At 43.0% G+C, this 26,584-nt stretch overlaps 1 protein-coding gene across 17 annotated transcripts in view; it reads left to right on the top strand.

The window, feature by feature from the left end:
* The window catches only part of TANC2 (tetratricopeptide repeat, ankyrin repeat and coiled-coil containing 2), a 290,145-nt gene that overhangs the window by 232,694 nt on the left and 30,867 nt on the right, over window positions 1-26,584 (top strand). For all 17 annotated transcript variants that reach the window (XM_030021416.2, XM_030021420.1, XM_030021407.2 and 14 more), the window contains 5 exons: window positions 1,390-1,621; window positions 4,735-4,901; window positions 6,963-7,570; window positions 21,536-21,644; window positions 25,996-26,118. In XM_030021416.2, the coding sequence (XP_029877276.1) occupies window positions 1,390-1,621; window positions 4,735-4,901; window positions 6,963-7,570; window positions 21,536-21,644; window positions 25,996-26,118 (1,239 nt within the window). The remainder of the gene's footprint in view (window positions 1-1,389; window positions 1,622-4,734; window positions 4,902-6,962; window positions 7,571-21,535; window positions 21,645-25,995; window positions 26,119-26,584) is intronic.

Below are 26,584 nucleotides of genomic sequence, written 5' to 3'. Positions count from 1 at the left end.
ATTATTGCATTATACCCCATTGGTAATTTCGTATATTACTATTTAAAATGAAAAGCCAGTGCTGAGCCAGCAATGTGTGAGGACCCCACAGCCTCATGTTTTTATTTCTCGGTACCATCCTTGGCAGTGGCAGAGCTCAGAGCCTGGCTGCACCACCCCGTCTGCCTTGGAGCCTGCTGCGAACCGAGCGCTGGTTATTGCAGGTGGAAAGCCAGAAAGCCTTAATCACGGCCAACAGCCGCAGGCCACGTTTCATCCGAGCTCACACGGCCTCCAGAGAGGCCGCAGAAATCTCGTGTGCGCAGTGTCCTCAGTTATGTTGTCCTTCCCGTGTTCAGAAATGTGCTTTGTTTTGCAATGTTTGTATTCTGTGCTACAGTGCTCCAGGGCAGTGGTGGTTTTGGTGCAAAGCTGATCCCACCTGCCTTGCTGGGATATTTTTGGATACGAACAGTGACATTTGAAAAGAAAACCCAGTGAATGGGAGCTGGAGAAAAGCTTTTTGACCTGGCAGAGGCTCACACCAAATGGCCAGGCGGTGCCACAAGGAGGCTGGTGCCAGTAAGGGAGCAGGAGGAGCTGGGCACTGGAGCGGTACTGGAGCAGCCTGCCGAGTGCTTTACAAGCAGAGAGAGATTTTTGTGGGCCTTTTTTATATTGCAAAAGAAAACAGGAAAGTTGGCAGATAGGACTGAGAAGATATCACTGGTTTTCTGCTTATTTTAATAAGTGGTCAGAATTTAGTGAGTTCTAGCAGAGTCTGAAGAGCTGGGAAGATCAGGTGGCCTGGGAAAAGATGAATTTTTTTGGTTTTGTTTTTTTTTTTTTGAATTGAATTGATTTTCTGAATGAAGGGTGGGATCACAGTGAATGAGTAATGTATAGTAAGTCTGACATTCCCCGCCAGTTCACGGGAATCTGTCGTTTGCAGATGCTACCTTGCTGTAAGGTACTCAGCCTGTGCTCTCTGCCTGCTTCTACAGAGCCTGACATTTGAAAATAGCAAATAAAAAATAAGTTCAAGAAAACAATCACAAGTTATTACTGACACCAAGTCCTTAAACAGAGCTTGGAGCACAATCCTATCACTCCCTGCCCAGCGCAGCACTTCAAATATGTCAGTTACTGTCACTGTCCGTCTCTGTGAGCAGCTACAGCTTAATTTCATTTATTCCTCAAGTGGCAGGTCCAGTCATTTTTCAGGATCAGTGCCTGTTTTTACCAACTGATTTGTCTGGATTCTTGTCACAGGTAGTTAACACTCGGTACTCTTAAAGACTTCACCTGCCAGAATACATCAAACTCACCAAACGAAAAATGCTGCTTTTAACAACTTGCCCGACTCGCGTCTGATGAAGATGCGGTTTTTGTTCCTTTTCTCTTTGCTAGGTTGTCGCTTATCACTACTGCCAAGCTGATAATGCCTACACCTGCCTGGTGCCAGAGTTTGTGCACAACGTGGCCGCCCTGCTCTGCCGCTCGCCGCAGTTCGTCGCCTACAGGGAGCAGCTCCTGCGAGAGCCCCACCTGCAAAGCATGCTCAGCCTGAGGTCCTGCGTGCAAGACCCCATGGCCTCCTTCCGAAGGGGAGTCCTGGAGCCCTTGGAAAACCTCCACAAAGGTATTGTAACGGCGGTCCCTATGCTTTCCCTGAGCAGCCGCACCCCTTTTTTATTATTATTATTTTAAACATGCTGCTTAGTTGCATCTGGGCGTTTAAACAAAGCCATAGATTAATCCTTCTGCTTCGCGTCTCAAGAGCTGCAGGGAAGAGGTGAGATCTGGAGAAGCTGAGAATATGCCATTGTGCTTGTTTGGAAGCGAGGGGTTAATCACCCCTCTCCTCCTGGTGTGCGTTTCAGGGCTATCGATGAAATGCTAATGACAGCGTGCGTTTGGCTTTCTCTTTTCTTGCTTTCTTTCACATCCCAAATCTGGCCTTGCAGTTCTGAAAGTGAAAACAAGCAACAATTTCCATGCACAGCTCTGCTTATGGCAATGTATTCTGATTTATCTGTTTAGGGGGTGAATATTTTTCCCTTTCCCTGCCATTATGTAGTGGACTTTTGAGAATTTGAAGCTTTGACCAAAAGACCTGATACCATAAAAAACTATAGGTACTCTGTGTAAAGCTTCAAGGGGAACTGGTAACAAGCCCTATCCTGATTATGGATTTCAGAGCTTTTTCTAATGCAGCATTGGTTTTGTCTCCATTTCTTTCTTTCCTCTGCTAGATATAACCAATTCGTTGTGACAGTCGCTAGATTGAAGATCTTTGCTCGTTGCCATGAAAACTGTGAGAGCGTTGCAGAGTTCAGGACTCCGTTGTCCTGCAAAACGGTGTTTATTAAAATGGTGTGCTGCAGAAATAATTCAGATAATTTTCTGTTGCCACCCTACATAAGACAGTGCAGGAGCCAACGTGAAATAGATGCAGCTTCTACCAGATTCAAAGCCCTGTTGTTCAAATCAGCAATTCAAAACGCAGTGTCCAAACTCTGAGCAGCAGCATCTGGATCCAACATGCGTGGTTCCACCAGGCACAAAGCACGCGTAGAGCCAGCACGGCTCGACAGCAGTTGATTTTCCTGGCATGGAGAAATGTCACTGTAGGAGTAGCATGGCTAGTCTTTCTTACCAACACTCCTGGCAAAAAAAAAAAGATACATTTAGGAACCGCCGCTCTAAAGGAAAATAATATGTGGTTATTACAGTAACTCCTTGGGAGGTATTCCAGCTCTTGAATTCAGAGCATTTTGGAGGATGCTTATTTTTCTTGCCAAGCAGGTTGATCCCCATCTGGTCCTAAATTCTGGGGGGTGGAAAAATTTAAATAAAAGATATTTTTTTTTCTTCTTGGGCTCTGCACTTAACAGAGCTCCGATGGAGCCAGTGATTAGGACTCCCATCTTTCAACCTTGCTGATCGAGAGCGTTGGCAAGCTAGTTTGCACCAAGTGTTTTGTAACAAAATGAACAGTGTCTGGAAATTGGTTTTAAAATATATAACATTTAAGACTCTGTAAATATATCAGCAGGTCTTTTACAAGGTGCTGTTAAAGCGCTAATGCTACTGGGACAAAATTATTGCGCAGCCGTTAATGGTGAATGTCACTGAGAAAGTTAGATTCATGTTTCTCAAATCTATTTTTTTTACTCTGAAGGAATCTAAATAATATATAGGAGAACAAAGTTCTTATTCTTCCCCTACTCCCTGCTTTCTCCTCTCTCCCTCAGGCTTTATGAGAAACATGAGATGTGGGTATAAAACTCAGGCACTATATTCACTCCAAGATTTCAGAGAGTCATAAAGTATATTTTCTAGTGTATCAAATAATCTTACTGAGAAGTTAACTGAAAAAGGATCGATGGTAATTTTAATGCAAAATATGTGGTTTTCATATGTGTATTACCAGTATGTTAGGAAATAAATGCAACTTGGTAATGTAAGGCAAGAACAAGATGGGATTTTGATGCTCAGCAGTACTGAATGCAAGGTGTTTACGCATTTCTGTTCTCCCTGCAACACCGCAGAGACGGCTCATGTCATCGATGAACATCTTGTGCTGGGTTTTTACAGAAGATTTCCTGATACAATTTAAAGTCAAAGAGAAAAGCTTACCTGCTATTGGGAATACTGAGCTTTTTGATAGCAGGATTTATCCATAGTACTTTACAAAGGAGAGCAAACTTTATACAGTTCAGAATCTGTAGTACATGTTACACACGTATGCCAACAATAGACTCAGATGTCCCATTTCCCACCCGTTTTTGAGTTTATTAGGCAAGATTACCTCTGAGAAGATACCACTTGAGCTTAAGATGCAAGTCCAAAAGAATCTATATTATTACTTATAAAGCTATACTCAGCTTTCAGCATCTGATGTAGAAACACTGACTTCATTGTCTACATCAGTTTAGTTACTGTATTCACCAGCAGCGGAAAAACCCAGTTTTGTGATTTGCTTTTTTTAGGATCTTTTTTTATTCCCCCTGACTCGTTTATAAAAGAGGCTTTGGCTACAGACTTGTGATCAAACTCCTTTACAATACTGGAAGTTCAGAGTCGTTTTGAACAGTCTCTGCTGAACAGAGGATGTAACCTCCAGAATGTTGAATGACCTTCCCCACACATGCAGACTGATGGTTTACTCTCGTCAGATAATTTTTCTTGCCTGTCAGTCAGGCTTGCTTTTGTTTCAAAACACTTGCCTAGACCTTAGTCGATCAAGAAGCCAGTGCCCGAAGTGCAGACGCCAGAATTGGAAGGATCTAGAGGTATTGGGGAAGTGAATTTTTTGGTGAACCTTCATTTAGCAGTTTCAAAAATTAAGACAGGCTGACATCAGGGTGAGAGTTTAATACCAAAACTGTAAAGAACCACTAATAATGTGTTTATTAAAACTTAGCAGAAAGATACTGATTCACATCAAGTAACATTGGACTTTGTGGAAGAGGTAATTTTTAAAAAGATGATTAGCTATTTTATCTGTGAGATATCACAGTTCTGTGTGTCTTAACTAAAATATGTATTTTAGAAGAATTGAGATTGCGTGTGTGCGAGCCTACCTCTGTGTATATATGCAATTAATGTATCGTGAGAAAGGTGCTGCTACTGTGTCTTTTTTGTTCTTTAGCAATATCTGATGATGCTTTAAAACACTGTAGTGACTTTGCAGTACATTATAGTCACGTGTCTAGCCTTTCAAATAAATGCTTTTTCTCTTTCTCTCAGAGAGGAAGATCCCCGATGAAGATTTCATTATATTAATTGATGGTTTAAATGAGGCTGAATTTCACAAGCCAGATTATGGAGACACCATAGTATCATTCCTGAGCAAAATGATTGGAAAATTCCCTTCCTGGCTAAAGCTGGTAGTGACAGTCAGGACAAGTCTACAGGTATGTTGAGACCAAGAATTGTGATAAACTGTGTCATTGTCACGATGGTCTTCGATAAAGAAGACCTTAGTGGATATCTGGATTTGCTTAAGACCCTTTATTTCAGGTTATCCTTTTGGCTTTTTTGTACTTGGATTTACATTCATGTCCCCAAACTCACTCTACAGCTTTGAATGGATCTAATCCAGCATCGCTTATTCATGTAAATAAATTTTCATCAGCAAATAGTTTAGTTCATTTGAGTGAGACAGCTCACATGCCAACAGGCTACTTACTCACCAAGCGTATCAGGAGGGTAGGGCCTGACGTCTGTCAGCGTGTGCTGCTCAAGAACATCCTCTCCTCCCTGTGGAAGGGAAAGGAATTTGTATCTTCGCACCCCTTCTGCGTGACCCAGAGAGCGAGGCTGTGCTTGTTTCAGTCTGGAGGAGTCAATGTCAGGCCAAGACATTATTCAGCTCAGAGACAACTCTCTTGAGCAGGTGCTGAAGCTCTAAGCTGAATGTTGTTTGGCTTATTCTCAAGTATTTTTATTTTAGTTTGCAGCTGGGCAGGTTTTTACCTTCAGCCTGTCCTTAGCTACTCATCATCACTCTCTTGGCATGAGGATTAAGCTGACCTTAGTTTGTTGGCTCAACTGCTCATCCGAATGAGCAAGCTGGGAAGCAAACACAATGACCCAGTTAGGGCAGATCTGCTCTTTCAACTGTTTCACAGTAGAGCTGGTTGATTTGCAGCATCACTTGTGGGAACATTCACACTGAGCGTCGGAGCCAGGAGCCCAGAGGAGACAGACATCAGGGGGACGGGACACGCGTTTGGGAGCCAGCTCAGAGCCGCTCTTCGCCTGGCCCAGCTGCTCCAGGCAGAAAGGCGTGTCTGCAGCTCTGCGTTTCTTATTTTTTCGTTATTAGCCATTTTTTCATTAGCACAGAGCTGTGGAGTTCGTTTTGACCGAGCTCCATTAAGCAGTTTTACTGAGATTGGCTAATATTTACTGAGATCCACAGGTTGATTTACTGTGGTCCTCCTGGCAGGGAGCTGAGTGCTGGTTCCAGCTCCATCAAGGCAGCCAGCTGCTGCACACTGCTTTTGTAGCTGGGAACGGCAGCTGCTCCCCAAGACACCAGGAGAGCACAGGCTATCTGCTGTTTTGTGCTGGAGTTCTTTTTTTGCTCAGTAATGGAGTAGATTAAACATCATTTGGAAGAAATCTTTTCGTAATTGTAGGTAAATTGCATCCCTATGACTTGAATTCCTCTTTTAATTAGGGCTTTTGCAGCCTTACGGTCTTCACTGCAAGCTTTAGTTTTGCACTGTGCTCACCCTCTTTATTTTATTGGAGAGTTGATGGCTTCTCCTGAATCTGCCTTGTCCAGCTCCATTGCATCATTCCTCCTCTCTTCGCAGTGACTGAGAGCCCATGACGCAAGAATTCCTTCGGAAGGGCCTTTCATGATCTTTCATTTATGTTGCATAAGCATCATCAGTGAGTTCAGCAGATGAGAGAATCTCTGGCCACAGTATCCTGCAGCAGATAGACGTATTTACTTTGCGCTGGAAAATACTTGCTATTATCTGTTCTGACGTTTCCATGCATTTCCCTGTTGATAGCAGCTGTGTTATACAGGAGCACGCTCCTGGGGAGATACTGAGGCTCAGCTTCAGCAAAATTTCTTCTGGCCTCAGATCTGTCATCTGGTTGTCTATTCCCTCAGACATGGTAGCAGAAGGGATGGCGTGTTGATACGTGGTTGGGATGGGGTAGGAATAACAAGGGCACCGCTCTCTGTGAATTTTCTAGCCCTTTCCATGGATGCGGTATTAGGAACAGTGTCCTTCATTTTTATTTCAGTCATGTTTCACGTGCAACCTACTTGATTATAGATGAGGTTCTGGGGTCCTGAGGGCACAAACTGCCATCTTGTGTGCTTGCCCTGATGGAAGAGGTCTTAAAGGAGTCTCAAAGGTGCTATTGTAACATGAATTAAGTTTACTTAATGAATAATAAACACTGCCAGCATGAGTACCCTTTTTTTTTTTCTTCTGCTTTCTTTGTAGGAAATAATTAAGCTGTTGCCCTTCCACAGAATATTTTTGGATAGACTGGAAGAGAATGAAGCCATAGACCAGGACCTGCAGGCATATATCCTTCATCGGATACACAGCAGCTCGGAGATCCAGAACAACATCTCGCTTAACGGCAAAATGGACAACACTACGTTTGGGAAACTCAGTTCTCACCTCAAGACCTTGAGCCAAGGGTCCTATCTGTACCTAAAACTCACTTTTGATCTCATAGAGAAAGGATACCTAGTACTAAAAAGCTCCAGCTACAAAGTAGTCCCAGTGTCTCTGTCAGAAGTTTACCTGTTGCAGTGCAATATGAAGTTCCCAACGCAGTCTTCCTTTGATCGGGTTATGCCTCTTTTGAATGTGGCAGTGGCATCTCTGCACCCATTAACAGATGAACATATTTTTCAGGCCATTAATGCAGGTAACATTGAGGGCACTTTGGAGTGGGATGACTTTCAGCAGAGGATGGAGAACCTTTCTATGTTTCTTATCAAACGTAGAGATATGACGCGAATGTTTGTTCATCCCTCTTTCCGAGAATGGCTTATTTGGAGAGAAGAAGGTGAAAAGACCAAGTTTCTTTGTGATCCTAGGTAAGCAAACGCTCTGAGAAATCAGAGTTTACAAATGCGTTCATCTTGTACTGTTAATCTGAATCACTTCATTTTACGAGGTTGCACATGGATGCTATTACCTGACTTTGGTCTGTCTACGTTGTAGATCTCTACATCTGTACTAGTCACCTTAGGTCTTTATGTTGTTCATGGAAAGAAATAATCCCCCCCTGGGTACACAACGGACCCGGAAAACCTAATAATCATCTTCAGAATGAGATCGGCTGTTCCTCAGAAGGCCCCAAGTTGACTAGCTCCCATACAGGCATCACCAGGGGTGTCTGCATTTTGGCAGATTACTCCTGCCAACTCAGTCTGGAGAAGGGGAATCATCCTTCCTTTCTCCAAAGGTATCGAAACCATGTGAAATAGAGGATAAGGAGATAAAAGACGAAGAGTGTGGATACATCTTTTGCAGTTGGCTGCTCTTTGACATTGTTCCTCATAGTCCTACTAAATGTCTTTTTGAAAGCAAAATAAGGAACAGACTCAGGCTCTAGCAATTTTGGACTGTAAATGCATACGTAATCTCTGTCCTGATAGCAGCTGAGTTCCTGGCTTAGCTCACAGGGAACAGAATTTAATCATGGTTAGATTTATACTCTCTAAACCCAATGATCACTATTAACAACGTTATCTTTGGTTCTACTGAAGAGTGGAAACAGACGCTCTGACTATAATTCTAGTAGTTTATCCCCTTAAGCTTTGCTCCATTTGGCCTGCCCATTTCTTGAAATATGATTATAAAAACCGGGGAAACACTCGGATTCAAGGCCATGTCAGTGCATCTCCCAGACCCTATGGTCAGTCTGAAGAAAATATGATGCTATCTGCTGGAACCAAATAGCCACCCAGCTGATTAAAGCAGCTGTAGCTGTGAGCAGTGTCAGAGTAATTTACCATTTTAAATTTTGTGGTAAGCAGGCTGCAGCAGAAAAATACTATATAGCTCCTCCCAATGGACATCTTCCCTGTTTTAGTAGGTTCTGCACAATAGTCCTATCAAGCGAACCCTTTGTAAAGCATCTCACAGCAGCAGGTGTCTTTATATCAATCAATGTTAGTTATTTAATAGCCTTCCTTGGAGTCATTAAGTGCTTGTCACTGCGTAATGCTTTTTCACCCTGTTTGCAATGCCTGTGCAGTGCTTACACCTATGGAGCTGAGAGCTTTCTCCCTCCCAGTCACTCCCACCCAGCGCTACTGGTTCTGTCTGGCCCCTGTGGTTTTGGCTGGCCTGGCTGTAAGAGAGCTTGTCGTCAGCCGGGCGAGGGGACGGCAACCAGCATGCCTGGCAATTACCACTAATCGCTCAGCACTTGCCATAATGACCCATAGCGAGAGCAACTCGGAAAAATCCCTACTTTCCTTCGTTAGCATGAAAATAAATTTAAGGTGCAGGATGCTTACCTGCTGGGTAAGGCACCTGCGTGTGTTGGGTGCTGCGTGTGGTAGCAAGGCATACGGCTGGGTAACGTGGGAGCTTTGGTTCTCTGGGTCCAGAAATACTCCTCTTCATTCTCACAGCGATGGGTAAGGACGCTCTCAGAATACCAAATTCAGAATGAAACTCAAACGTGCTGCATTTTAGGTGGTTTTTCACTGAAACCAGGCGTGCAACCGTGTGTGATTTTTAGCACGAAGGCACAAATCAGCCTGTATTCGCTCGACAAGTCACCAGCAATGTGATAAATCTCTGCTCAGGGTTCGGGTTTGGTGCCGTCTTTCATGAACATCACAAACATGTTGCGCTGCCCTCAAGACCATTCGGGAGACTTTCAGGCATCACTTTTCGTCCCATATGTGCCATTTCACATGATAAATTAATGGTGACTTTAAAGTGTACGGGGAACACTCATGCTCTTTGCAAGTAGGGAGTCCCTGCAGAGCTAACCCAACTCAGCTCCTTGCTGCTGGTGAAAAAGAAGTTGCAATGCATATAACGGGCTCCCACTGCCTTGAGTGTGAGTCCATACGTAGTGGAGGACTAATAAATATCTCTAATGTATAATGCGCACTAATTACGTTATACTCTGATGGTAGATAATGAAACAGGATACATTTCAGTGATTAATTGAGAGGAGCCCCTGAGATTCAGCTATTGTGTTCCTCAAAATCCTCCTGTCCAGCTCTCGGGGAAGAGCTAATATTAAGATGTTGAGCTCAGAGCATGGTAAACCCTTAGCGACAATTAAGATAAGTAATGATTTTTCATTTTATTTCTTCTAAAAGAAGCACAGCTTGCCACTGACGGAGCTCATAGGAGCGGCCTATGAAAATTTGCCTGCGTCGGGGTTGTTCACAGCCAGTTTGATTTCTTTCTGCTTGCTTGGGAATTGAGAAGACATGGCAACTGTATAGACCGCTCCTCGAGTTCATCATCCAGCATTGCAGAAATGTGCCGTTAATGTGAAGCTTTTTGACCTTGCCATGTCGATACGTAAAGAGTCAGGTTGCTGAGGCTGATTTTTTTCCCCAGGAGAAGAGCTTTGAAGTGAAATGTGGTTTTGTGAAGCTGCTCTTAATTGACTTACCCTGACAGAGTGTCCAGGTGTGAGGATGTTATGAAGGAAATTGGGATAATGGGCCTTGTGTCCGTGGCACTGCAGCTGGGGTAATCTTCCTCGTTTCGTTAATAAGAGTGAGTTCCCATGTTCTCAGAAGTACAGAAAAGAGGGGAGAGGAGGAACACAATGTCCAGAAATTATCACATTTTTCTACACTTTTGAGATAAACAACAGATCTCCATCCTCCAGGTTTTTGTGTTAGCCTGTTGAGATGCTAACCCTCTTCTTTGAACACTCACCGTGCGTTTGCTGTCCAAAGCAAAGGCTAATTGGTATTGAAGGGGAACGCTATCGCTGCAGGCTCACCCGCAGGGGAACCCCCCCAGCATCCACCGTTGTTTAATAACAGGGAACCAAAAAAGCTTTTGTCAGAGCGTTTAACCAGCATTGCAGTAATGACTTCTCCAGCCTGTCAGTGTAGCACTATTAACCAAGCATCTTAGTTGACAAATAACATAAAACATTTTAGGGAAAGACACAATCCTTTGTGACTGGTGCACAGAGAAAATGGTTATTATTGTACATTCACTCTTACGCTTGTATTTCTTAACCTAAATTCTGCTATAATGCTGTGCTGTTTTCTGCCTAGACTTAATCAGAAACTTCCATGCAATTATTTTCCATGCTTTTACAACGCTAATAAAATCTTTTATCCCTGTGCTGCTGATGAAGGGACTGTCAGAGAGACAGAAGTGAAGTGATTTGCCCTGGCAAGGCAATAAGAGAGCTGTAGTCAGATACGGACCCCAGAAGTGAAATTACCCTATCCAGATTTAAGTATCAACATCTGAGTTACTTGTCTAGACTTGCTTTATAGTCAGAGGAGAGAAATAAGAACGATTCATTTCATCAGCAGCTAAAAGGCTAAAATAGGTCAGATGAAGAGTGCCTGGGAAGCATCTCCTCCTGTTGATTTATGAAGGGAGCTCGGGGTGACGGGCTCAGCAGGAGGTGTCTCCGGTATTGACAAATAAAACTGGATGAAATTAATTCTGTCCAGGCTGCTCTTCTAACCAATACACAGGGTTTGGGGTAGATCCACAGATTTTCTGTTCTTGTAGAGGAAAGCTAAGAAAAGAAAAAAGATACTCTCTATGCCATTGCATGCATATGACTGTCTTAATTTGGGCTTTTGCTTCTCAGGGTGGCACTGGACCACCCAGCATTGTGCATGCGGGTGGTATGTCCCCTATCGTCGCTGCTCAGTCTGGAGCAAGGTAGAGATAGGCTCTTTGCACTGCTCAGGGAATTTGCCATCATCCACAGGACCTTAGCAAAATGAAGCATTTAGATCTTCACCTCTGGCTTGGCTTCATCTCACCTAATTTTAGATGCTTGCAATCCACGCGTCTGTTCCTCAGGCAGTCACTCTCATCTCCTTTAACACTTGAAGCAATTTGTCTGGGCTGTTTTAGCTGTTGACTTGGATGAGCTGAATCCTATACCCGATCCTCTCCGCTGTCTGGAGGGCAGTCCAAGGGTGACTCGCTTACGCGTGGACATGCCGCTCCCGGAGAGGTGACCTGCGCCAGGCTGGAACTCGGAGAAGATGGGAAGCTGCAGAGGTGGTGCCTTCGGTGCAGGCTTGCTCCTGTTGCTGAACTCTGAAAGTGCAACCCAAGGTGTTTCTTGCACCCGGAGCTGCGGTGTTGGATAGGCAGAGCAGGAGCTCTGCTAAACTGGGCTTTATTAAGGCCAGTCTGCCAGTAAGCATAACGGAGAATGCTTTTTGTCTGCAGAAATTAAACTGTTCCTGAACATGACAAAGGCTCTGTTCTGCTTCTGGCTCCTTGCTGTTGCACAGATGTTTGGTTAACTGCACTTGCTCTGTGATTTAGCATATGATGGGGACAGCAGCTTTTTTCCTTCCATAAGAAGAGCAAGAGTGATGAGGACAGCGGTCACCTGCATGATGATGGTGGAGAGTCTCCTGGTAGAAAACTTTGGAGGAATATCTTGCTTTGTGCAGGACGTTTTCACTGCACGGAGATGCCAAGCTGTTCTCATGGATACTACAGGTGTGGTGTCAGTCTGAAATCCCGAACGTCTGTGGCTAGGTTTCCAGAAGAGCTGAATGCTCAGCTATGGAGAGAGACCAGCAGGCATTTGGCATCTCTCAAAATCAGGGTGTTGGTGCCTTGTCCAGTGATGGCACCGCTGGGCTGATCTGGCTCTGAAACCCAAGCTTGGAAATACTGCACGAGGAATCGATACTCTGCAACAGATGTTCTCTTCAGTGCACCAAGACTTTATCAGGCAGCTCATGCTCATCGACTTTATTAGAAGCTATCTAATAATCTCGGAAATGACAAAAAAAAAAAATCAGTGAGAAGTACTGGTGGCTCCGTTGTTGAGGTTGAGGGCATCTGCTCATCTCTTCCCTCCTTTTCCACATGAACGAACCAAATCTGTCCTTGTCCCTGAAACCCCAAATAAAGGCACCCTGCATGGATTAGTGTGCAGCAGCGATCCAAACAGAAGTACGTGTCTCTAATCCAACACGCCGAGTTGCCATGGTTTCTAGCAGAGCTGTCTTTTAATACAATACAGTGTAGGTATTTTGCATTTTCCTTTTTCTCTTGGGAGGCATGCTGCAAGTGGAGACTTTTCCTACACAAAATTAATGTTTTTATATATTACCCAGCAAAATGATAGAGCATCTACATTAGAAAAAAATGAGGTGGTTTTTTTCATTTTGATGGAATGCTTAATCTGACAAATAACAATCTTCAGTCAAAAGATAATTAATTTAGAAAGTTTGGAGGAAAAGAAGTCAGTGGAAATGATATTTATAAAAATTCAGGGATACAACAAATAGCTTCAAACGGAGGATGGGTCCTTACATTATGCATAAGCTTCTTAAAAATTATCCACAGTTAGCTCCTCCATACATAGCTCACTTTGTCATTACGGTGCATGGATTAGTTGACTTTCTTCCTCTTTTATATTATAAGATTCTGAAAAGCTCTTAAAATACACTCTGCTTTATTGTTAGCCAAAATGATCAAGTGTTCACCAAAACTCAGGCTATGTCTTAAGTGTTTTCTCTGCATTCATGTGGGATGGATTTTACTCAGCAAAGCAAAGGTGCTATTTGAATTCAAGGCGCTATTTGAATTCAAGGTGAGGCAAAATAATGGGTGTAGGATTTATCTGAATCCTTTATATACTTATGTAGAAAATTAAGAATAATGCAGTGCCCGCTAGCACCTTGTGAGGATGGAGATGAAATAATCAGATTTTCACAAGCGGTCGGCAGTCAGCAGCAGCCCCAGCTCTCGAGGTGCAGCAGGGAGCTGAGTGCTGCTCCTTCCATTATTATTTAGCACTGCTTTACCATTGGAATTACCTCTCTTAATGTGTTTTTCGTGGCTCCAGAGTGCCAGTCTTTTAGCTCTGCACGTATTGTAGCTCACACTGGGCTTTTCTGAGTGCCCCCAGGTACAGGTACATGCCAGCACTTGGTGCGTCAACAGAACCAGGAGGGATGTGTTGTAATTTGTTGTTTTGCCATCTCCAGCTGTGGGCTGGATGCCACAGGTCACCGAAATACATGAGGTCAATTTTTTTCCTTGCACAGCCTGCCGTCTGGTCGTCTGCACTTGTGCAAGGCCTGTGCTGAGTTAGTATAATTAATTACCAAATCACCACGGGGTCTGGTGTTTTAAGATCGTTTCCACAGCTCTAATTTTGGCAGAAGTGTGGAGCATGGTAGAAGTGGTGGCTCACCTGTGATTTGGGGTAGGGCTTCATCTATACCCATAGCATAAGAATGACAGTACAATGTTTCTTGCACTTTTATTTTACTCCTCAAGCAGGCCGTAGTGAGTGCCATATTTTTGAATCACAAAGATGAATCCATCATAATGTCCTCCAGTTAATTGGAGGGGCAAACGCAATCTGTTCACCAAGCGGTAGAGACCTGATGAAGTGCTGACTCTGAGAATACAGTGTTTAGGCTTCCCATATGACTTCAAGAATAAAGTTTTCTGATTCCATGACTGGTAACCTAGTACATTTTGAAATGTAAAGAGTGGGCAATAGCTCAACAAAATGAAGGTAGGAAACTTACTTTATGCAAGTATCCACATCACCAACATCTCTAGATGTTAACTCATCTCATGCAGAAATACAGAGCTAAAAAATAAATTATTAAAGCCTGTGGTAGCAAGTTGGGCAGCTGTAACGGGGACTTCTCTGAGCATCAGAAGCCAGTGTTTGTGTATGACAGGGTTCAGGACACGGTGCACGCAGAAGAGGAGGAAACTTGAACTCCTTCATGCGGTGGCTCTGTGTCTAGCAAAGCAGTGAAGTGGCTTAGCTGCAGGTTTTTCCTCTGAAATTTGGGCAGGGCTGCAGCTGCAGTGTCAGTTGGAAGAGAAGAGGAGAAATGGGAGACAGATTATAAATCATGACAGATGAGATGGAGAGCAGATGTGGTAGTTACCATCATAAAGGACATCAGTAGAGCAGCTTGTTTTAACTGGCTCATTAGACATGCAACCTAAGCATTTGGATGCAGAGGGGTTTTTGAATATATTTAGTGTCTTGAGTTACTGTCCTCATAAAATCTTTTCTTTTTCTTTTCTTCTGGACTGTAAACTTCTGTATCCTGTATCATTTTCACATCTAAATGGAAGAAAATACTCATGGAATAATCCATTCTGTGGCACTGAGCCACTGAGAAGAAAGAAGTGGCGTTCATTGGAGGCAATACCAATCCTGACTGAAGAAAGAAATGTTGCTTAATTTCTTCCTGTTATTTCATTCCTCAAATCTTAAGACCCACTTATGGAGCAAAGCTATCTTCCAACAGTTCAGGAGAGAGCGGCCCTGACTTTGTTCCATCTTGCTTCTCACATGGTCATTTACTCCTGCACTTCCAAATCACACTCCCCATTCTTCTGTAACCCCATATATTTTAAATTGCGTCAGGTGGAATGAGAACAGAAAGTGTATCACCGTTGGTCTTTTGAGATCTTTCCTGTATGTTGACTGTGTAGCCACTGGAGAGCTTACTGAAAGATGATGTTATTCATTTTACCCATCCAACATATTTATTAAATATGCCAGCAGTTTTTTCACACTGCTCTTGGACAACGCCGCTTTTCTCTGAATATAAAGTAATCTGTTCCTGGCAAACAGCAGATTTTCTGAAAAGCCTTATGAACTGAACAGAGACAAGGGAATTGCATCTTTACTCTCTGGATCTGTTTTTTTAAATCTCATTAAGTCAGGGCCCGTAAGCAGTTGGAAATGCTTTTTTCTGTACTTTATCCTTCCTTTTTTGTTCTGTATTTTTAAATCATTGTAAGTATCTTTTGTTACCTTAAATCTGAAGGGTGCCATCAGAGTTGTCTGGTTTTCCTCTTTGCTGCTTCTCTTGGCAGTTCCCGATGCCTGACTGCCGTTGTTTCATGTAGTGTAGAGGTTCTCCAGGATCAGCTCCTGACACGGATGCAGCTCTATTATCCCGGATAAACTACAGAAAAACTCATTCTCTATGATAGCCAAGGATGTAACATAATCTGAGGCATGCACTCCCCATCCTTGATAAAATATGGGTGCAGCACGGTTAGTACCTATGGAATTTTTAATAGAAAGCCTTGAGAAATAAAAATGAAACTGGTATTGCGAGCAGGTCTGCAGCATAGTCTGTTACAGCTGAGCTGCATCAGTGAGGTCATTGCTATTACATCTCTGAAAGTTACTTGAATAAACTTTCTACCTGAATGATACAGCTGTGGATGCTGTTAATACCATGTCAGAGGGGTAAGGAGTTTTACAGCTCATTCAAAATTAGGAGTCATTAAGCACAAATGCTCTAAAGCATCTCTTAATGCTGCAGATCTTGTTAACTACTGTTTGTTCCTCTTCTGGCTGCGTCTCACGCACGCGGGATCAGTCTCCCCTGCCTGCCTGGGGCCGAGGACGTGGGGCGAGGCAGCGCTGGCTGCATTTGGAGCTTGGGTTTCTTGAGCACGTCCCTCTAGACGCGAACAGGATTGTAGCTGTGTGGATGGTATTGGTTTTACTGGTGTTCAGTCACACCCTGGCAAGGGAGAAACATCCAGTGAGCCTATTGATTTTACGAGATGTCAGAAACTTTAAAGTCCTCCATCGCCAAGATGCTGTTATTTAAATTAAAATTGTTGTTAAGGATAGGCCAGATGCCGTTAAGTGATTCCATTTCTTTTTTTTCAAATGCTCAGCGAGTGGTTTGTGCGATTCTTCAGCTCTCCTTTACACAAATCGCAATTTTGCTGCTTTTACTGCATAGGCTACGCAAGGCTGTGGGGAATGGTAACGAAGCACTAGGAGTTAGGATGATGACTGGGTATGCTTTTTTTGTGCAATGCTTTGTCTCCTGTAAACCAGAAATAGTCAGTCTAGCACTTCTGCTTGGTGGCAATAACATCATGGTTGCAATACTAAATTATGATCCGATGTCTTTCTAAGAGACCTGCTGCAGTGAAACCAGGGTGCTGGACTTCGTATGCCACTGTACGGCTCGTGCACCTATTGACGCAGGGGTTGAGCCTTATCTGGTCCGGACTTGGTGTGCCAGTCTAACCCATGCGTCTGTTGAGGTATAGATTGAGCCTTATGATCTCTGCTATAAAAAAAGTAAGCTTAGATAATCATGTATAGCTCCTTTTAGCCTGGAAATCTCATGTTTCATACCCAGAAAGATGGATTTCTAGTTTGTGTTGGAGGCCATTAGGTGTTCCTCTGTGTAATGAACAGTCGTTATTACGGTATGAGTGGGTCAGTGCAGACAAGACAACTGCTGGGTGAAGAAAGCAAGCAGCGACGATGCTGCCGTAGGTTTCTTGTCCCACTCACTGGGAAGTGTCTCTGCAGTTGCCTAAAGCAGCTAGAACTGGTAGCACAGCGCTGCTGTGTCCTCAGTTACTTCTAGGCAGGGTGATGGGTTTTGATCAGATCGTCCATAGCTTGTCTTGCTGCAGTGAGATCTGACCCGAGGGATGGAAAGATTTTTCTTGCCTTTGAACTTGACTGTCCCAGTTAGCTCAGCAAATTAAACCAGCGTTTAATTCTGTAGGAAAGAATATCGCATGCTTAAGAACGTTCCCTGTTTTGTTTGAATTTTCTTGTATAATGTTAATTCCTTCCAAGTTAATTCACAATTATAACATCAGAGGGAAACTAAGTTCCAAAAATCAATAAATCAATTTTGGTGATTAAACGATCTTGCAAGAGGAGCTTACTTGAGCTGAGCTTGGCCTTTCTGCAGTCTGGACAGACATCCTTCTGAAAGCAAAGGAGGCTCCAGGCTTTGTCAGAACAGACATTATTCTCTGTGCCGAAGTTATAAAATTGAATTCTGCGGAGCTGAATAAAATATGAATACACGTCTCTTGGAAGACCAGATTCACTGGGGACAGTGTCAAATCTCTGGATTTTGGAATGGTTTCATGGGATTAGCTGGAAGAAGGGAGATGTGGGTGTCAGTCAGGGAGTTTGGAGTTTGGTAGGTTCAGATGTAAACGGGACTGATTCTCACTTAATTTTTTGCCTGTCCTTTACTCCAGTAGTGTAATATCTTAACACTAGCATAATTTTACACCCTTTTAAATCCCTTTTACTTTGCCGGAGGGATAGGGTAGTATAGATGAAGCACAGATCAGGAGCTTTCAGTATTTTCTTTTGTGTTTCCCTATGCTCCATCACAGCTCTTTGATCACGCTGGTGTTTTATTAGTGTCACCTTGTCCCCTGCCATCTGTGGCACGAGGGACAGGGGCATGATGAGGGAAGTGCTTGAGGTACCAACTCCCCAACACCCTGCGTCGCCTTGCTCTGTCCCCACAGCTGTATGTGCCTCAGCTTCGGGTGAGTAAGGGAGCAGATGTGTAGGGACCACTCTGCTGAATCCAGCATCTCCCCTTTTGTGCCCATCTATAGCCTTTGCTTACATTAGCCTTCCTTATAGCTGCTATATGTCTGCACCGGTTCGTGCTATGCAGGGCTTGGAAGGATGAAGACTCATCTTTATGTGTTTATATATACATGTATGTGCACATCCACGCAGGCACCCCTGGCCATTACAGGAGCCGACACAGGCAGCCTGCAAGAGCAGACAAAGGCTGCCGGAGCTAGGCTGGCAGTGCTGTTAATTTTTCACAAAAAGAAATCTTACATTAAAAATAGAAAAATCTCTCATGATAAACTCTGCAGTGGTGAAATTCAAAGCAAATCATTTCACTGAGCTCCTTGATGTAGAAATCATTACTGCCATCCTCTGCTGTATTAAAAAAAAAAAAAAAAAAAAAAAAAAGAAAAGAGAAAAAAGTAAAGAAGCCTGTGCTGTTGGAGTCTGGTTTAGCATGCAATTAACGTTGACAGAACAAGTGACTGCAAGTATTTATCAACAAGCCCAAAGCCAAGGTCTGGGGAGCATTTCAGAGGTAATGTATTACTCATGAATACTGTACTTTATTCTGGAATAGTTCATACATGCCTTATTCATAACAGCCAAAGTCATGCATATAATTAAATTTAGGTAAATACCCTACCGGCTGCAGCTGAAAAGCAATTTAGGAGCTGACTGTGGAACTGGGCTCGTGTGTCAGTCAGGAGCTGCACTTCATCTCTCACTGTGAAGAAAAGGCACGTTAGAAGTTTCTGGATCTTCAATTCATGCTTAGGATTAATATAGTTACAGCCCCATTCAGAGCCTTCCCAGACATTTTCGAAGAGTTTTCCTTTAACAAGCAAACAACTGGTATTATTTCCTCCTCTGTGATGTGAAAAATAGAGGTCGAGAGGGGTGGCGGCGGGGTCCCTTTGTGCAGCCACGCTCGGATCTGGAGCAGAAAGCCGCGGTTCGTGATCGCCAGCCTGATGACTCTCCCCAGAAAGGAAATGAGCTGATGGCTCTGAATGAACTTGCACCACCAGCCTTTTAGTGGAGGTAAATGCATTGGCTCTTCTCCAAACAGTAAACGCAGCATTGTGAATCTGATGAGCTATTGAGATGCATTGAGTGTATTAGGGTGATTATAGGTTTTCATAATCTGGCTGAACGGGGACGGATAAAATCTAGCAATTGCTGCGCTCCTTGACTTGCAGCTGTATCTAGCAACACTCAAGCTGTGTTTCATAGTCACTTGTTTCCTTCTGATCTGTTTCTCCTTTCCACGGGCATTCCTGGAGGTTAATCAGTATAATGAGCAAATGCATTTGTCTGTCTCCTTTAAAAGGCTGTGACCTGATGTTCTCCTCCCCCGCTCCAAAGATGGGGAGCAAAGAGGGGAAGAGCGAAAGGAAGGCAAGGCAACAAGCTGTAGATAACTTAAGGTGCTACAACCACTTCCAGGGCCCTTCTGTTTTCCCAGCTTTTTACATTTTGTCCCTTCTGTTGGTGCTATGCGGAGAATTCTCACAGCACGGATGCGTGGAAATCAGGGGCACTGCCCTGTGCACAAAGGCATCCTGCCTAATTTTAAGCACTCAGCTGAGGCATCTAAGCTACATCTTGAGGGCAGAGTCACCATCTGGAGGAGTTTCTCCTTCTCCAGTGATGGGAAGCGTGGAGCTGTGGGTTCCCGATGTGGGCATCTCGCCGTGTGCCAGGCCAGGGTGTGGAGAGGAGCTTGACAGGCAAAGCATGCAAAAAAAGAGGTTTTCTTCAGTTTCTTTTTAAGCTCAAGTTACCCTAAGAGCGAAGGGTACTATCAGTCAATAAAAGGATTTCAGACAACAGTTTATTATTTGAGTTGATGGTGCTTCTATAAATTTAATTGCATTTTGGAGAGAGGTGCAACAGAATTACTCACCAGTGAAAGAGTTTATTTTATTACATGTAAATGGGGTGCGGTGCTCTTTCACCTAGCAAGACCTGGGGATCAAGTCCTGCCTCGTAAGAAAAAGACATTTTGTTTTCCATCCCGCTCCTCCAGCGGGCACATCTCCACATCCTACCAGTACCACGAGGTCTGGCAAAGCGTCATCGGGCTCCACTCAAATGAATCCATGTATTATCGGTCCAAAAGGAGGTTCATTGGCAGGGCATGGGGGAGACCTTGCCAAACACCTGGCCGTGGCATTACAAGCCTTTCACTTTTATTCCGAGTTTATTTTGAGACAGGGATAATCATTATTCCTGGATGGAGATGCGCTGGTAAATCCCCACCGTTGTGAAAACTTCTGTCTTCTGTAATATTTACTTGCTGTTCGGCCACGCTGAAGCGCTTTTCTGCTGTACCAAATAGTGATGAGCTAACAACATTCCCTGTCCTTAGAAGCCCTTTTAAAGCCACAGTTGATATCATATTTTATTTTCTTTGGCTGGAAGGGGTTTGATTGCTTTTATGTGTAGTCACATTTTTATTTAGTTCCAGAAACAAAGCGGGTTAAAAAGGACTCCCTTGGGAGTACCTAGGGGCTTAAAGAAGAATATTAATTTGTTGGCAAAACCAAGACGGCTGCAAGTCCCCGGACCGCTGAGGTCCAAGCATGGAGCCTCGGTGGCCTCCTCCCCTGCCTGCTGGGTCCCCTGCTGTCGCGTCCACGCGTGCCCGTCGGGGCAGGTATTTGCCGATCTCATCCAGAGCTGGTTTGCAATACTTCACAGTTTTGCACTGCACGTGTTTTGTGCGTGTGTGGAGAATCGGCTTCTCGCGTCTTTGAGAAGACTCGGCCACGTTGAACCTTTGGTGTTATAAGCGGGAAGTTTGTATGTTTTAAAACGTCAGTAAAAATCACTGTTGGCGAAGAAAGTTACTGGCTCTTTTATTATGTTTTGCCTTAAACAGGGCTCTGTGTGTAGCTCGGTTAATTTGCTTGGGTTGTCAACCTGGTAGGTCGTTGCCAGAAGCATCTTCATTACTGGAAAAGCTGGAGAACGTGTTTAGAAGGAGTTTTACAAGGAAATAAAAGTTGCTTCACTCTGCAGGACATGTCACAGAATGGGGAATGTAGTTGTCGTTTAAAGGATTTTTTTTTTTTTTTTTTTTTTTGTTCCAAAGTGTGGGTATCGTAAATATGTCACTTTCTAATGACTTCAGGATTGGTGGCTTGCTTTCAAAGTACTGTTCTCTTCTGCAAAATGACTATAAAAGTAGCACTTCAGCTTTCATGAAATTGTACCTCTGGTGTTTCCAAATTTACGTCTGCTTATAGAAAATACATTGTTTTATTCTTGCTATCCTCCAGTGTTTGGGGTTTTTTGAGCTATCAGTGATCACCAATAATAAAGGATGCAATTAGTTGGTGGTTTACAAGTTAGAATTAGTCCAGGTCTGTTTCCCAAAGCTGGACGAGGTTGAAGGCTTAGCAGGAGCAAAAATTGTCAAAAGTTGTTTTGTTGGTGTAACAAGCAAATACTAACATACTCTTTCTTCTGATTTTAGGAGTGGCCACACATTACTTGCCTTCTGGTTTTCCCGTCAAGAAGGAAAACTAAATCGACAGCAAACTATTGAACTGGGACATCACATTCTCAAAGCACATATTTTTAAGGTAACAAAAATTAAAATGAAGACTTAAGCCAACCTCATCCCCACTGTGTAAAATCTGCCAACACTGGCAGCATTCAGTCTCTTCTTGTTTTAGAGTTGCTGTAAGAAGTGTGATTGCTTCAGGCTGCTGAAACGTGTAGAAGTGAGCTTTAGAAAATTGGCAGTGGTATATAAGAAATCCTTGAAATTAAACCGTCCTTCAGACTGTAAATTCAGCAGATAGCCTCCTTCCCTAAAATTACTCTTCTACCGTAAGAGGTTTCTTCCCTTGTAAGATGAGTTCCTGTAACAACATCTAGAAAAAATAAATCTTTTAGAAGGAGTGGTTTTGAAGAATCCAACCCAAAATTTAGGTTGTAAAAGGGAAAGGTAGATCGTCATTAAAATCTGATGGTCGGTCCATTTTACTCTTCACACAGACACTGAAGGCCTGGGTAATTGAAAGGCAAACTTGGATGTGAGCATCAATATGACCCATAAACTAAGTATCGTTCTTGTGCCTGGTGGCCCATATACCAGAAGATGGAAATGAGAGGCTGGGTTTGTAAGGTCACAGGAAATACAGAATTTCTTAAAACTATTAGGATCTGTGGGTGCTTAACAATGGTAAAAATGAGGCTGTACTTTTATCTGGTCTATATATGATTTTATGGACTTAAGAACTTCTGCACTCCTGTATTTCTAGAGCAAATAGATAGTTTGTGTCTTGTGTCAGTCCTGTTGTATTTATTGAGTTCCCTATGCTGAATTCACCATCAGGTGTAGTAGCAAAGTGTGCTCATTTGGGAAAGTGATGGCTGGAGCCAAAGGGAAGAACCGCAGACTGGCGCATTACCCGATCGGTGTATAATTTTCAAATTTTGAGTTACGTTCTCAAGGCCAAATTCTGCCGTGAGTTTACTATTCAGCTGCCATTTACATCTAAATCCGGTTCCAAATCTTCTTCGTTTCACACTTCCACAGTAGAAACAAATAACAGGGTTTCAGGCTCTAAACAAATGACAGTTTTCGTTAAGTGGACAAGTTGCCTGTAGATTCCAGATTTAATTGAGCAATATTTACAATAGTAGAAAATGCCAATTAGCATATGAAAAATGTCAGTATAGCCTTCTGTTTCTAATCACTCGGCAAAATCCTTGGTTTTGCAACACTGCAGCAAGAATAGTATGTCTCGGTGACAGATAAGCATAACAGTATGTTATTTAGAAGTCCTATGAAGTTTTGAAAGGGTTTGGATTAGCTGGATTAAAAACACTGTAAAACTTAGTCTTTCGCTTTTCCTTGAATAGGTTTATTTTTATTCCTTTTTTTAAACAAGTGTTTACTGAGGATTTGTGAGTGTTTACTGAGTGAAACAATAGCTGCATGAGTTTTTGAAGGAGGCACTGAGCTGGAATATTGCAGACCATATTTAAGATCTCAAGCATTCTTTAAAGAAAATATTTCCGAGAGTACGTACACAGGCTCCTTTTCGTGTTGTTACTGACTGTATTTGTTTCTGAACAAGCATTTTTTTCCATTCAAGCTTTTCATTCTGTCTGATCTTTTGCTGAAGCAGTTACCAGTATGGCACGGATTTTCTGCCAAGTAGGGAGCATGTCAGGTCATCAATTCAGTGTGTTTTTCCTGAAGTTATCATGTTATAGCAGCAGCTTTCTGCAGACACAAAGATCCTAATTTTGAAGGTATTTATGGAGGCCTGATGCCTTTGTAATTCTATTTTATTTACCCATCATGAAGCCAGGAGAGGATTAGAACAGGGCTAAAGCATTTTGTCCAGCCAGGGAGTACTGAGAGCTGAGTATACAGACAGACTTTGATTAAACAGTGCAGAAAACTTACTTGTCCTTCCCCAATTCCTAGCAGTTCAAATCCACTGGTACCTTGTGCAAGGTAATGACGGGACACTTGGGTAAGTGATGCACAGGTACAAGGTGATGACCTGACACATGGGTGGTAAGAAGCTTTCACACTCCCTTCTCCACTTGATGGCTGAGATCGCCTGGTTTTCTCTTTTTAAACACAAACATCCTCAAACAGTTTGGGAAAAAAAAAAGTACAAATGTTTTAGTATCTTAAAGCAATTACCAGTCTTAACAGGAGCATATGGAAACCCAGCTTGGAAAGCCTGGCATGGAATGAAAGGGCAAGAAGAGAAATGTGCAGTAATGATACAAGAAGACCCAAACTTTGGGGTGACATGTGTTTTGCAAATCAACCAAAGAGAAGTCTTTCATTTCATCTTAAATTAGTTAGCTAAAATGTCAGTAATCCAGAAAAGGGTGTTCCTCATCCCCAGATTGAGAATGTAATGACAATTATAGGCAGAAACACTCGCTTTGACAGCTACAGGTATGTAAAGGTGTCTGATATTCCTTGAAAAACAGCCTTATAAAGAACTTGTGCTGAAGGTGCTAATGGCCAAATAGCAGAGGAAGCAATGAGTTAGAAATTAAGGATGCTGACAGCTGCATACAAGACTGCAGGACAAAAAAAGGCAAGCCTGTTTGAAAACTGGGGTTGTGTGGGGTTGGCAGAGTTACTCAAGTGAAACGTGGATGGTCAGGCCATGCCTTGGTCCTGTGTCAGATGGTCCTAGCGAAGTGGAAAACACTGATGGTATTTTGGTTTGATGTTGTATCAAGTTGGGATTTGCTTTTGCTGAAGGATTCAGCCTGCTCTACAGTTCTGGGTAGAAAAGGGAAACCGAAAAGGAAGATACGATCTATAAAATGAGAAATAATGCAGTTTTGTTTCAGCAACTGAATGATAATGGTGTTGAATGTTTTTTTTCTTTAAAGGATAAATGTCGTCTTTTATATCTTCCACTAATATCTAAGTATATATGTTCTAATACAGGAGTTAAGATTTTTACAGCATATGCGATTATCTTCAGATGGCTATTCTGAAAATACATACTCTTTCCCTTGGTCCTGATGGTGACTCAAACAGCTTATTTATGGGTTTGATAGTATTATAACTATTTTAAAATTATTTTAAGCATTGATTATAAAATTGTTTTCTGTTTGTCCAATTACACCGTACTGAGTTTACTGAAATTTAATATTGACCTCTAATGTCCTGTATTGTGTCATTTCAAAAGCAACGTTTAATGCTGGCCAAAATTCCTGAGCTCTTTTCTGCCTCTTAACACAAGCAAATATTTTTCTCTATTTAGCTCCCTGAATTTTGAAGGAAACAAGCGCATGGAGTTGTTATTTATAAGAGCTTGTCTAATCTGTTGCTTCTTTTTATGGTAAAACCATTTCAAGTGACAAATCTGTTGATGGCTGGTGCGATGCTTCAGAATCTCTTTCACACGTAGGTATTAGAGGTCTGCAGCTGAGTCCAGCAGCAGGCTCGGTTGATGATTGCTGCACATCTTCCTTTAGAGGAAATAAATCCCACTTTTTGCTGCTGGTTTTCTTCCCACCACCCTACACCGTCCGTGTCAGTCTGTCATACAAAAGACTTACAAACTGAAATGTGATCCCACTGCTTTGCACAGATAGAAATGACCACACGGCATGCGAGGAAGTAGAAATCAGGGTTTGCATATCAAAACAGAATTAAAGATGTCTGTACGGTTTCCATGGAAACAGCAGACTTTAATGGTAAATCGATAGCAGAACAGCAACATATAGGGCATACCCGCATCACACAACGGAGCGCAACACGCAGCAAAGCTTGGTGCTGGAGTTGCAAACCCATTCCTCTCTCTTCAGCCCAGCCATTTGCTCCCACGTGTTGGCTACAGAGCAGTTGTTGCTCCTTCAGTAGGAGGGGGGGAAACTTGCTTAAGAGTTCTGTGCTCTGCCAATTATTGTTGCTGGAAAAAGATGTCAGACCTTCTATATATTATGTATAGCCTGATCAGGATGCCAGCCAGAAAGGTTGGAGACAGTCTGGGATGAGATATGGGAATACTGTTCTAGGCTGTGGTTGAGACTTCCTTAATTTATCTTCTTGTGAGCAGATATTATCATCTAGTTTAACAGTGTGAATAATAAGGAAACTTTGTTAATCAGTTCTGCCAAAATAATGTGTACTTCATTAAAAAAGAAGCTGTGCTCCTTACCATGACATTTTCTGAGGGTGTTGAATGGATTCCAATTGCTCACAGTTTAATCCTGCCTTTCCTAAACCTTGGAGATGGCTACAGTACCTTTGCAAGTTATTTCCTCCAAGCTTCATAATTCACTGCAAAGGTCGGATGTGGCAAATTTTCATGTGATCTTGTGTATAGCCGTTAGTGTCTTGAAACGCTTTGAAGTCCAAAGACCCAGGATGATCTGCCCAGTGTAATCGAGCATATTTGGAAGCTTGGATCTAAGTCATCTTTTCTTTTTTAGGGGCTGAGTAAAAAAGTTGGGGTATCTTCCTCCATCCTGCAAGGGCTTTGGATCTCCTACAGTACCGAAGGTCTTTCGATGGCTTTGGCATCTCTGAGAAATCTCTACACCCCAAACATAAAGGTACTGGAGCAGGAGGAGAGCTGGGGTGGTTCAGAGCTCGCACGAGAAGCTCCCAGCGATGCGCAGTAACCGTTCATAGAGTGTTCGCTGGAGCTGCCTGCCCGTGGCACTGGTCCTACCCAGGCAGTGCTGAGCAGCTTGCGGGACGTTCATCTTGAGCTGGGGAGACGCCATCAGTTCAGTTGGGGTTTTGTTACCAGCCGGGATGATCCCTCGACTCTTCTACATTGACCAGGGATCTCCTTTTAATTGCGGAGAGTGAATAGTGAATTTGCACCTGCGCCAAATGGTTCACTTGCATTTTTCGTCCCCAAAGATGTGGGATGCGACAACTGGTGTTGAAATTTGACAGCCCCATAAAGGGCTCTGGCTTAGACAGGCACTAACTGGGAGGTGACGCCAAACACGCTCACACGCTAGTTCAGGCACTTCGTGCCCATTTGCTTTGGTAAGGATGAATGTGTTA

The sequence above is a fragment of the Aquila chrysaetos genome, chromosome 8 (genome assembly GCF_900496995.4).
Source record: "Aquila chrysaetos chrysaetos chromosome 8, bAquChr1.4, whole genome shotgun sequence".
NCBI classification, from domain to species: domain Eukaryota; kingdom Metazoa; phylum Chordata; class Aves; order Accipitriformes; family Accipitridae; genus Aquila; species Aquila chrysaetos.
The sequence above is the reverse complement of the archived record's forward strand: the minus strand, read 5'-3'. Positions and strand labels throughout refer to the sequence as shown.